Here is a 10,682-nt window from a genome sequence, read left to right as displayed (position 1 = left end):
GATTAAAGAAGTTTCAGGGGCAGGCCGGAAGTCAAACACCAGAACCCGGACGTTTTGGTGTCGCAACTTCCTGTTGTGTTGGTCTTCTTTCAAACCAGGAAGATGGATTTGGTGTCTAAGAAATTGATTTTCAACCTTCTGCTTTCTATGTGTTTCATCGGTAAGTTGACATCGGGCTACTTTCATTTGGCGAACTTGAATGTTTTTCTACACCTGGGCTGCGTGAACGAAAAAAAAAACGGTTCGCTGGTTCCGACTTCTTTTGTGAGTTGGCTAGCTTTAGGCTAGGCTATTAGCGACTTCTCCATCAAATTAGCTTTAGTCTAAAATGCCAGCTTCTTCGTACAAGGGTGGTTGGTGCTCCGGTTAGCGTCTCATGATTTTTAGGTGGCACAACATTTTAGTGCTTGGGTGTATGTTAAAAGTCTGAATTAGTACCCGCACAATGGGCGGCTGGTTTTGAGCGTGACTACTCGTGATTTTCAATCGCCTGAAGCGCGACCGCAACCTCAAATGATATCCCCTGTACGACTTGACCATCAACTAACACACGCGTTGTGAAGTTTGCGTTGAATCTAATTTAACTAGGTGCGGACTCTCTGATTAGTTCGGCGTGGGGATAATCCGAGAAAAAAAACAGGTTTTCCCCATTATGTTAATGTAGGACGAGGCCAGTGGACCTCAAACTTTTTTCAATAAGTATGACCTCAAAATATACTTGGCTGTCCAAGTACCATCACGATGACCGTTAAATTCACGAGTGTAAGAGGATTAGTTATTCATCAGACTATGGTTCTATTCATAATTAACTATACAGAATTTTGAATATTACAGTATTGTAAGCCACTGTAACATGTAATTTGATTTAAAAAAAGACTGTCTACGGTCACCATTATAAAATAGCATGTTGATGTGAAAGAGCCCAACATCGTTAATTACAGTGTATTGTAATGCACTGACAAGTGGTTGGTCATGGACAGACACAGCCACCTCTGTATTCTAAAATGCGGCATTGAACAAATTATTTTTAAAAAACATATGTGATAAGCACATATTCACTCATGAGTTGCTGATGGCTCCAACTCACAGATAGTCACCCAACATGCAGCCTGGCAAACAGGCCTGTTAAAAGACCACACCAACGCTTCATTGTTATTCACTGATGACCGTGTCACTCACTAGACCAAATTAAGTGATGTCCGAGTAAATTACCCAGCACGATCTTAATACGTGCAAAGATTTGTTGTGAAATGGTAGACAGAGACAACTGTAGAGTGTAACTCCCTCGGGTTTTTGGAGAGGAATCTCTGTTATTTGCTGCAAAACTCACTTATTCACAAAGCCATGCCTAACATATGAATATTACAATTAAGATCTTGTGCTTCAATTACAATGTTCTTGTTGTAGGTGCTGGCTGCACTTCAGTGGAAAAGAAAATCTACGTGCACCTCAACAACACCGTCCCGTGCGTGCGACTGCTCAACGCCACGCATCAGATTGGCTGTCAATGTGAGTAAAGCCGCCGTATACATTGACGAGCGTGTACTACTGGCGTGTTAATACTTTAATTCGTCCTCCACCAGCCTCCTTGTCCGGAGACGTGGGGGTGCTCCATGTGCTTGAGTCGGAGGAAAACTTGGACTTTGTGCTGCGTACGGGTCTCCATCCTCCCTATATGGTTATCCTGGAACACCGGCTCTTCACCAGGTACTTCTTTATATATATATATATATATATATATATATATATATATATATTAGAGCTGTCAAACGATTAAAATATTTAATCTAATTAAAAATGCAACTGTCATAATTAACTCAAATTGACTAAAAAATTAATCGTGATTACTCACACATTTTTTATCGTATCTGAATTTCCTTTTACATTTTTTGTCCTATTTTTCCCCCATTTTAATGCTCTCATCAACATGGAATCATGAATCAGTTTTCTATGTGCCAAATGCAAATATTTACTGAAATACCAATTTTGATTTTCAATTTTACATAAACATTTTTCACTTGGAGCAGTTATTCACACATAATCTCTCACACAATATTACTGTCCATCAACAACAGTGAAAACAATATTTTGTCAGACAACAGCTGCTTTAACAACTTTTTTTATAAAATCAAAACAGGGCAATATAACATTATAAAGTGCACATCTAAGGTAAACTAGTACTCAGCCTATAGTAGATTTAAACCATGGTTGCATACTTTCTTTTTCTCAAGTTTACTTTGAACACGGCAGTCTGTTTCTGTATGTTTGTTGAAGAATAACGAGACACCGGACACCAGTGTTCATTATGTGCCGCTGTATTCAAAACTGTCGGCCGTACAAACAAGCGCAAGCACTTCCCCCGTGCTGCTGGGGCAAACCATTCTGAAAGGGGGGGGGGTCACTCCCCCTAACACAGTCAGGCTATGTTGATTGTGTTGGTCCTTCTTGTGCGGAAGTCTCTCTACAGTTTTTGTGTAGAACTCATTTCGAATGACAACACTGGAGACGTTTTATTTTCACTAGGTCGCTACCACTGGCAAACAAACACAGAGAAGCTCCACCCGCTCTATTTATATGGACGCAGAACACTGTAACCTTCCACACAAAATAGTTCCAAACAAGTAACAATCGTGTCAGTGGCATACATCGTATACCTGTATGATACAGAGACAGAGAGAAGAACAGATAACTTTGGTCTTGTCAGTGGAGCAATCGGGCAACTTTTTAAAAGTAAACTTTCCATTCATATACTCTTTAAGTATCCGTTTTCGGTGTCTAGTGCTGCCGTGGCTGGCAAAACAGACATGGGCGTGGACTTCTGCAGCGCGCCTGTTGTTTTGTTCTGGTGTATTTATAGAGCAACGTAACATCCGCTTGTGATGTGTGCCGCGTTAATCTCGCGAGAAAAAAATTAATCCCGTTAAAATTCATTTAAATTAATGCCAATAAAAACGCGCTAAACTGACAGCTCTTATATATATATATATATATATATATATATATATATATATATATATATATATATATATAATATATATACACATATACACACACACACGTATATGTATAATCTTTTATTTTTTGTACACAATTTTACGCAATTAACCATTGACTCTTCCAAAATGTGTTCCATTCAGCGTTTTCTCTGTGCCCATAAGGTCCATCATGATGAAGCTGAACAACGGCTCCAGCAGGGTGGCGGGCGTCGCTGTCGTGGCACCAGACGCCAACCCAGCGGAGGGCTTCTCTCCGCACAACACATGTCCCAATGAAAACACAGGTGTTTAGTGTTTACTTTCTTCTTTACGTGACTCTTTTTATCCTCGTCATTTCGTTACTAATAGAGTGCTAACCAGTAAAAACACATATTTCCAATTTGTAACATTTTATCCGAAACCTTTTCCTTATCCGAAACAGAAAAGAATACATTCATTGAAAAGAAATAGTCAGTGTTCAATGAACAAGACATATTTGCAACGTTTTTTTTTTACCCAATTATTTGTGGGTAATACAATGAAAACATTCGAGATTTAAAAAAAAAGAAAAAGAAAAAACACAGTTGTACACGCGGCATTAAACGTATGTCATCCCTGTCAGGTGTGTATTCCGAGACCTACGACCCGGCCTTGGCTCACTGCAGCACGACGGTGTGGAATCCTCTGGGCAACGGCTTGTCGTACGAGGAATTTGACTTCCCTATCTTCTCCCTGAAGGATGACGACAAGACGCGGTTCATCCGGCAGGTAGGTGGCGCAGCGTTCATTCCGTCGGTCGAGCAAGAACAATGCAAGTTTGCAAATTTGTTGTCTTCGTCTCTGGCAGTGCTACTTTGATCATAACCGCGTAGTGAACGGCAGCTCCCCCGAGTACCCATTATGTGCCATGCAGCTTTTCTCACACATGTCAGCCGTCACCAACACGGCCACCTGCATGAGGAGGAATGACCTCAACCTCGGCATCACGCCGGGTAATTTGGTTCGAGTTAACGTGTGATTTAGAATTGCAGATAAAGTGTCCTGAAACACTTTCTCCGTGTAGAGTATGTTTGTGACCCACTGGGTGACTTCAATGTTTGGGCCACCACCAGGCCACTTAACAACACAGCCAAAGGGCACAAGATGTCGGAGAGCGTTGTCATCGCAGCAACTCGGGTGAGTAACTTGGCTTATTTTCATGACCGTAGGGTGCACCGTATTAAAAGGCGCAGTCTCAGTTACGGGTGCTTTTTCTGTATTTAACACATACACAAGGTGCACTATATTATTGGACGTGTGCATGGTACAACACAGGCAAAGCTTAAAAAATGTGCAGGCATGCATAGCGTATGTTTTTAAAAAGGCAACAGCAGTAAAACTTCTGTTGTACTTTGAGGTATTTAACAATCTCCACTATTTTGAGAATGAAAATGGGAAAAAAATCATGCCATTTAGAATGCCGTTTCACCTTTTTCCTGCGCAGCTGGACAGCCGATCGTTCTTCTTCAACATTGCCCCCGGAGCGCAGAGCGCCGCCTCGGGCTTCGTCACCTTGCTGGCGGCTGCCCACGCCTTGCGCAACATCACCCAGGAGGCGCCACCCAACCGCACCATCCTCTATGCCTTCTTCCAGGGGGTCCGTCTGTTGTTGTTAACCTTCTTGTACCGTTTTAGATTTAAAACCAACAAACCCAATTTTCATTGACTCGCAGGAAACCTTTGACTACATCGGCAGTTCCAGAATGGTGTACGACATGGAGAACGGGCAGTTTTTGGTGGACTTGGACAACATTCACTCTGTGCTGGAGGTCGGACAGGTGTGTTTGAACAAGTAGTTGGACGATAAAATGAATGCAAAAGTAACAGGTGGTGGTATTAGCCCCAAACATGGGGCCATCCATACCCAAACTCATTTTCGTTGTGGGCCACATCGTAGTTATGGTTCTCCTCAGAGGGCCTTGATGGACCCAAATGAATGTATGATCACCTCATGTTACATATACACAGCACTCTAGTGAATAAAGTCATTTTGAAATCAAAGGCCACACAAAAAAATGCTTGCGATATCTCAATGACTCTATAAGTGAAGACAATTAGCAATATTGATACTTTAGCAAGGGCGGCCCGGTAGTCCAGTGGTTAGCACGTCGGCTTCACAGTGCAGAGGTACCGGGTTCGATTCCAGCTCCGGCCTCCCTGTGTGGAGTTTGCATGTTCTCCCCGGGCCTGCGTGGGTTTTCTCCGGGTGCTCCGGTTTCCTCCCACATTCCAAAAACATGCGTGGCAGGCTGATTGGACGCTCTAAATTGTCCCTAGGTGTGAGTGTGAGTGCGAATGGTTGTTCGTTTCTGTGTGCCCTGCGATTGGCTGGCAACCGATTCAGGGTGTCCTCCGCCTACTGCCCGAAGACAGCTGGGATAGGCTCCAGCACCCCCCGCGACCCTAGTGAGGATCAAGCGGCTCGGAAGATGAATGAATGAATGAATGAATGAATGATACTTTAGCAAGAAACATTAAATCAATGCGCATAATTTGCTTTTGCGGGCCACATAAAATGATCTGGTGCCTGGGCCTTAAGTTTGACACCTGTGTCATAAAAAGTAACATCACCTTAACGTGCCAATCTGCCATGTGCCGAACATCAAATGACCAAACCCTGAAAACCTGAAACTTGAGTTTCTGTGTATGCCAGCATAACGAGTAAGCCAACAGGGTGATGACATGATTTTTTAAAAGTAATTTTAATGTGTTGCGACTAGGTGGGCATGCGTGCCAACTCAGGACTGTGGCTCCACTCTGATCCCGTCTCAAGGAGAAACGGCAGCATTGATGAGGAGGTTTGTCGCTTTCCATTCCTGGCTGTATACATCCCGTAAGGCCTCCTCTATAATCCTTTTTACTTTACGTGACAGGTGAAGACGCTGGTGGAGAACATCCGGTCGGCCGTGATGACTTTAAACGTCTCGGCGAGCGAGCCGAACGCGTCACAGCCACTGCCGCCCTCGTCCTTCCAACGTTTCCTGCGATCGCGGCCCATCCCCGGCGTGGTGATTGCGGACCACGAGTCGTCTTTCAGAAACAGGTGAAAAAGTGGTTTGGGAAAACTTGCATGAACTTAAAGGAAACATTATGCAAGTCAACCTCCCTTAAAATATACTGTATGTCTCCTTTGCAGGTTCTATGAGAGCATGTATGATAACGCAGAATACATGCGCGTCTCGTACCCGCAGAACATGACCCAAGAAGAGCAGCTGCAGTTTGTCACAGACACGGCCAAGGTCTACCTCAGCGCAGTCAAAAAAAAAAAAGCTCCATTTGCCACAATGTGCTTGTAGTAAAGGTTGCGTGTGTGTCGTTTAGGCTCTGACCGAGGTGGCCACCGTGCTCGCTCGAGCTTTGTACAAGCAGGCGGGAGGAGACCAATCACAGCTCAGCGGCATCAACGCTGACGCCCAAATAGTAATGAGTCTTTCCTTCAGTTGTACTTTTTCAGGTGCAAATCAGTTAATGTGTATGTAAACGTTTTAGGGCTTTTTTTGCAACGTGTGTTTGTTTTCTCTCCCTCAGGTGACTCAGATGCTGTACTCATTCTTGATTCAGTCAAATAACAGCTGGCTTCAGCAGATAGTACCCAGTGACCTTGCCAGCCACCTGAGTGAGTTGTTCAGTAAAAATGGCCTCCTTCCTTTCATGCATTGAGTTCATGAGACTTATGCACGCGTTATAAACGTAATCATTCAATTTTTACTTTTTCGGGGTAGTTTTGTAGGGGATGCGCTTCTCAAGTATATCCCGCACACAGCGACTAATTGATCCACCATATAAGGAAATAAAATATTATTTTAGACTATTAGAGTGGAAAAAGCACTTGTGTCCATTAAGGCCTCTTCGCCAATACAATTCAGTGCCTTACCTTTTAGAAAAGACAAAAAAACAACAACACAATCTTCTCCTTGTAGATGAACATTATCATAATGCATTTGTCCAAATAAAGGCCTGTCTAATAAATGCTTTATCCTTAATTTAAAAAAAAAACACCAGTCACTCTGTTGTTGAGCATATACAGTCACTCCTGAAACAAATATCATCGCCAACAGTTGAAGGATGCGTGATGGGATGTATGTTGGCGGTTCATTTGAAATGGAGTCTGCATCGTGTGCTCCAGAGAACACGGCCACAAACTTCTACGTGGGGGTGATGCAGCAGTCGAGCGAGCCCACATACCTGGTGCAGCACCTGCTGGCCAACCTGACCGGCAGCGTGGTCAACGTCACCCAGCAAGACTGCCAGAACCAGCGGATGCAAGAGAGCGATACCGTGAGCAAACACGTGAGTGGTCATCATCGAGATTGACGGCGCTTTCCTGTCAAGAGCGTTAACGAGCATTGCTCCTTTTTATCAGATGTACACATACACGTGGGTTCAAGGCGCGGTGCCGCCCAACGCCACCGACCGGGAGGGCTACTGCGTCCGCTCCACCGTGCACCTCTCTAAGGCGGTGTCACCCGCCTTTGACCTGCGAGAGTTCACCTCCACGGACTACTCCACCTGGACAGAGTCCCGCTGGAAGACAATCAAGGGCCGTATCTTTCTGGTGGCCAGTCACGAGCTGGAGGTAGGAACCTACTTTACACGTCTCATATTTACATTATTATTTGATGCTCTCAAATGCAACAGTTTTAGTTGTATATCACTCTCATACTCCACTGTACAGTATACAAATCAAATATAATTTTGTAAAACGCTAATGCTGCTTATGGTATTTAATGTACTGTACAACTCTAAAAGGACCGATTTAATGTTCTATTCAACGAAAACTGTCTCTCTGTCCTGTTCAGCTGCTTGGTCATGCAAAGTGGAAAATCTGTATACCTTTTTACGTCTGTAGCGTTTGCGAAATCTCTAATAGAACATTGACTCGACTCAACTTTATTTGTCGAACACTTAACAAAAAACGGAGCTGGAACAAAGCGCTGTGCATTAATTTAAACATAGCCATACAACACTAATAAAATAGTTAATGTTTTATACACTCACAATGTCACATTTTACATTAAAGTTAATGTTCTATTCAGTAAATACTCCATCGCGGGGGTTCTGTTCCTGGACACTTTTTCAGTAAGTGAAATATGTGTTATAGCCATGGATGCAAATAAGTGCTGTGCACGAGCACTGCAAATTGAACATTGCGCTCCAGTTCAAGTGTATATGATCGTGAAGGAACATATTGCTTCTTACAAATTTAATGTAAAAACATTGACATCATATTTGATGATTTGTACATACAGTATTGGACCATAATGTTTTTTTCACCCTAATGCAGCGTTATGTTTTATGATCTATACTCCTCTCGTCTACTATATGTCATGGTTGATTGTCATTTGTGATCAAAACGCAGTGTTATACTAACATAACTAACGTAACAGCAGTGTAGCATTTTTCCCCCCTGCTTTAACTCCTGTTTCCACTGACTAGATGGTGACTCTGGGTGTGGGTGTGGGCGTGCTGCTCACCTCCCTGCTGCTCACCTATGTGATCAGCTCCAAAGCGGACATCCTATTCAGCTCGCAGAGGGAGCCCGCCAATGCCACCTACTGACCACAAGTTCCACAACTACAACCAGTACTACTACGACTACATTTACCTGGCTGCAGACCCGGACCATGTTGATTCAATCCAAATCACACAAGCTGGTAAAACGCCCCTCTTGAAGGTTGTTTTAGACCTCAAAATGGCGGCAGAGTGTCCCAAAAACGTCTGGTCAGGTACCAGCAGCAAGCCTCGAAAAGGATGTTCATAGTTCTTTTAAATTAACGTTCCTGCGTTTTATTTTGGTTTGTACGAGCAATGACAAGTATGTGTTGGCGTCGATAGTTGACTGTGTGTACGTGAGCAATGATAAATGAGTGAGTGTGCGTGAACGCGATTGTCATGTGCAATAGTGTAATCTTTGTTGTAAATAATTGTAATTATCGCCACTGATAAACCACTTTTCTCTCGAGTCACACTGAACAAGAAGGTGGCATTGTAGATGTAAAGCTGGCACGTGTCCTTGAACAACGATGTGTTTCGCACTGCTTACTTCTATTTAGGTTGGACATTTTTTTGTTTGGTTGTAGAGTCATAATTTCACAATTGTTGACGTCAGCGGCAGGAACCTTTAACCTGCTGTGATACCTTGGTGACAAAATAAATGCTGCTTTTACACTTTGTACTTTCTTCAATGCTTAAATTACACAAACTAAAGTAATGAAGTATTTACTGTACTACTATTATGGGGCATATTTAATGTTCTCAACACACTCCATGTATCATATTTAATCTTCTCAAATCGAACGTACATAATGTTCTGTACTACGTTACCATATTTATTTTTCTATATAGCTAACCTTAATGTATGCAACTGTAATCGAGCATACTACATATTCCAAGCTCTAAGGTGCTTAGAATATGTCTAACTAATTGTAAAAATGTGTTTATCTTCAAAATTGCTTTTGAATAGGTTTTTTTAATGTACATTAATAATGGCAATGTGTTTTTCATTCATTTTTAATTTGATGGTAAATGTAATGTAAAATATTTTCAGACAACCATTTCTTATGTATATGAATTTGTAATTTTAATAAATTTGAATTTCTCCATTGTGAGACAAAGGTTATCTTACAATTGGTAAATCGACCTATAGCATGTACGTTTGTTTATTTTGTATTTAATGCTTTTATTTAATTTATGTTAACATTAGCAACAACGTTTGACAGCTGTTCGACAGTCTGGGGTCTCCATTGTCGTATTATACTGAAAAACGTTTTTAAATGAAAACGTTTTATCCATATTACTACCCCCAACAAATATTTTTGCTGAATTTACCATATACTATGGAGTTAAATGAAATGCAACTTGCTGTGATTACTGTATATTTAATAAAAAATGAAATTGGCGAAAATTAAGGCAGCTCAAATGTAAAATAAATTAATTCACAATGATCAAATAACTGGGTCCGCCCATTTGTATACATCTTTTTTTGCAGCTGCAGCAGGATTAGTTAACGTCTAAATTTTACGGTAATTATGACTTCACAAAATTACTAATTATCCCAAATAAACTTGATGTTAGTGTTTTTCGTGATTTTTTTAAACACTCAGATGCTATTCAGACACGGTGCATAGGCCCGCCTCTTCCGCTTTACCTCCCAGTGGGCAAGCAGCAAGGATGGGCGGGGAAAGCGACTGAGGCCGAGGGCGGGGCTTCCACGGCCGAGCGGAAAGAAAGTGGAAAGTGAGACAAATAGCTGCATGGACTCTCTGCCATAAGTAAGTAATCATTTTACATTTCAAACGTCTTCGAATCCGAGTGGCGGGGTCACGAGAACCCGGAACGAGCGATGGTGTTGTTGGGTTGATGGAAAAGCTTTCCGAGAGAAGAGAGGAGGAAAAGGGGCCAGGTTAGCTTCGTGGTGGATGGGCTCAACAAACAATGGTGGAGAGGACGAGATGGTCGCCTCCTCTCTTTTCTTCTTTTTCTCCCCCACTTTTTCAAACCGGAGCCAAGCAACATTAGGAGGCATCTTGTTATCCTCCCCCGCGTATGGCCACGTAAGCTTCCACTTTTTAGCCGGGAATGAAACGACAAAAACGGGGGGTGGGGGGGGGCGATGAAGTCAAAATTAGGCCGACGCCGGAGGACAGTTTGGCCGTGTAAGTCATTCAT

The 10,682-nt window shown here is 42.5% G+C and overlaps 1 protein-coding gene across 1 annotated transcript; it reads left to right on the top strand.

Moving 5' to 3' along the window:
- The first annotated feature begins 3 nt into the window (after window positions 1–3).
- Window positions 4–9,182, top strand: ncstn (nicastrin). Its single transcript, XM_052087175.1, has 17 exons — window positions 4–160; window positions 1,408–1,509; window positions 1,584–1,707; window positions 3,159–3,280; window positions 3,598–3,743; window positions 3,823–3,967; window positions 4,039–4,151; window positions 4,459–4,611; window positions 4,688–4,792; window positions 5,735–5,812; window positions 5,888–6,057; window positions 6,151–6,253; window positions 6,336–6,434; window positions 6,543–6,630; window positions 7,141–7,304; window positions 7,378–7,590; window positions 8,451–9,182. The coding sequence occupies exons 1-17, from the start codon at window positions 103–105 to the stop codon at window positions 8,571–8,573; spliced, it is 2,106 nt and encodes a 701-aa protein (XP_051943135.1). The 5' UTR covers window positions 4–102; the 3' UTR covers window positions 8,574–9,182.
- The last annotated feature ends 1,500 nt before the right edge of the window (window positions 9,183–10,682 follow it).

The sequence above is a fragment of the Hippocampus zosterae genome, chromosome 15, assembly GCF_025434085.1.
Source record: "Hippocampus zosterae strain Florida chromosome 15, ASM2543408v3, whole genome shotgun sequence".
In the NCBI taxonomy this organism is placed as follows: domain Eukaryota; kingdom Metazoa; phylum Chordata; class Actinopteri; order Syngnathiformes; family Syngnathidae; genus Hippocampus; species Hippocampus zosterae.
The sequence above is the reverse complement of the archived record's forward strand: the minus strand, read 5'-3'. Positions and strand labels throughout refer to the sequence as shown.

What these genes read in the sequence shown, in the direction of transcription:
- ncstn (XM_052087175.1), top strand. Translation starts at nt 103, where the DNA reads ATGGATTTGGTGTCTAAGAAATTGATTTTCAACCTTCTGCTTTCTATG. An exon ending in GCATCAGATTGGCTGTCAAT is followed by an intron (nt 1,510 to 1,583) that starts GTGAGTAAAGCC and finishes GTCCTCCACCAG; the next exon opens with CCTCCTTGTCCGGAGACGTG. An exon ending in ACGGCAGCATTGATGAGGAG is followed by an intron (nt 5,813 to 5,887) that starts GTTTGTCGCTTT and finishes TTTACGTGACAG; the next exon opens with GTGAAGACGCTGGTGGAGAA.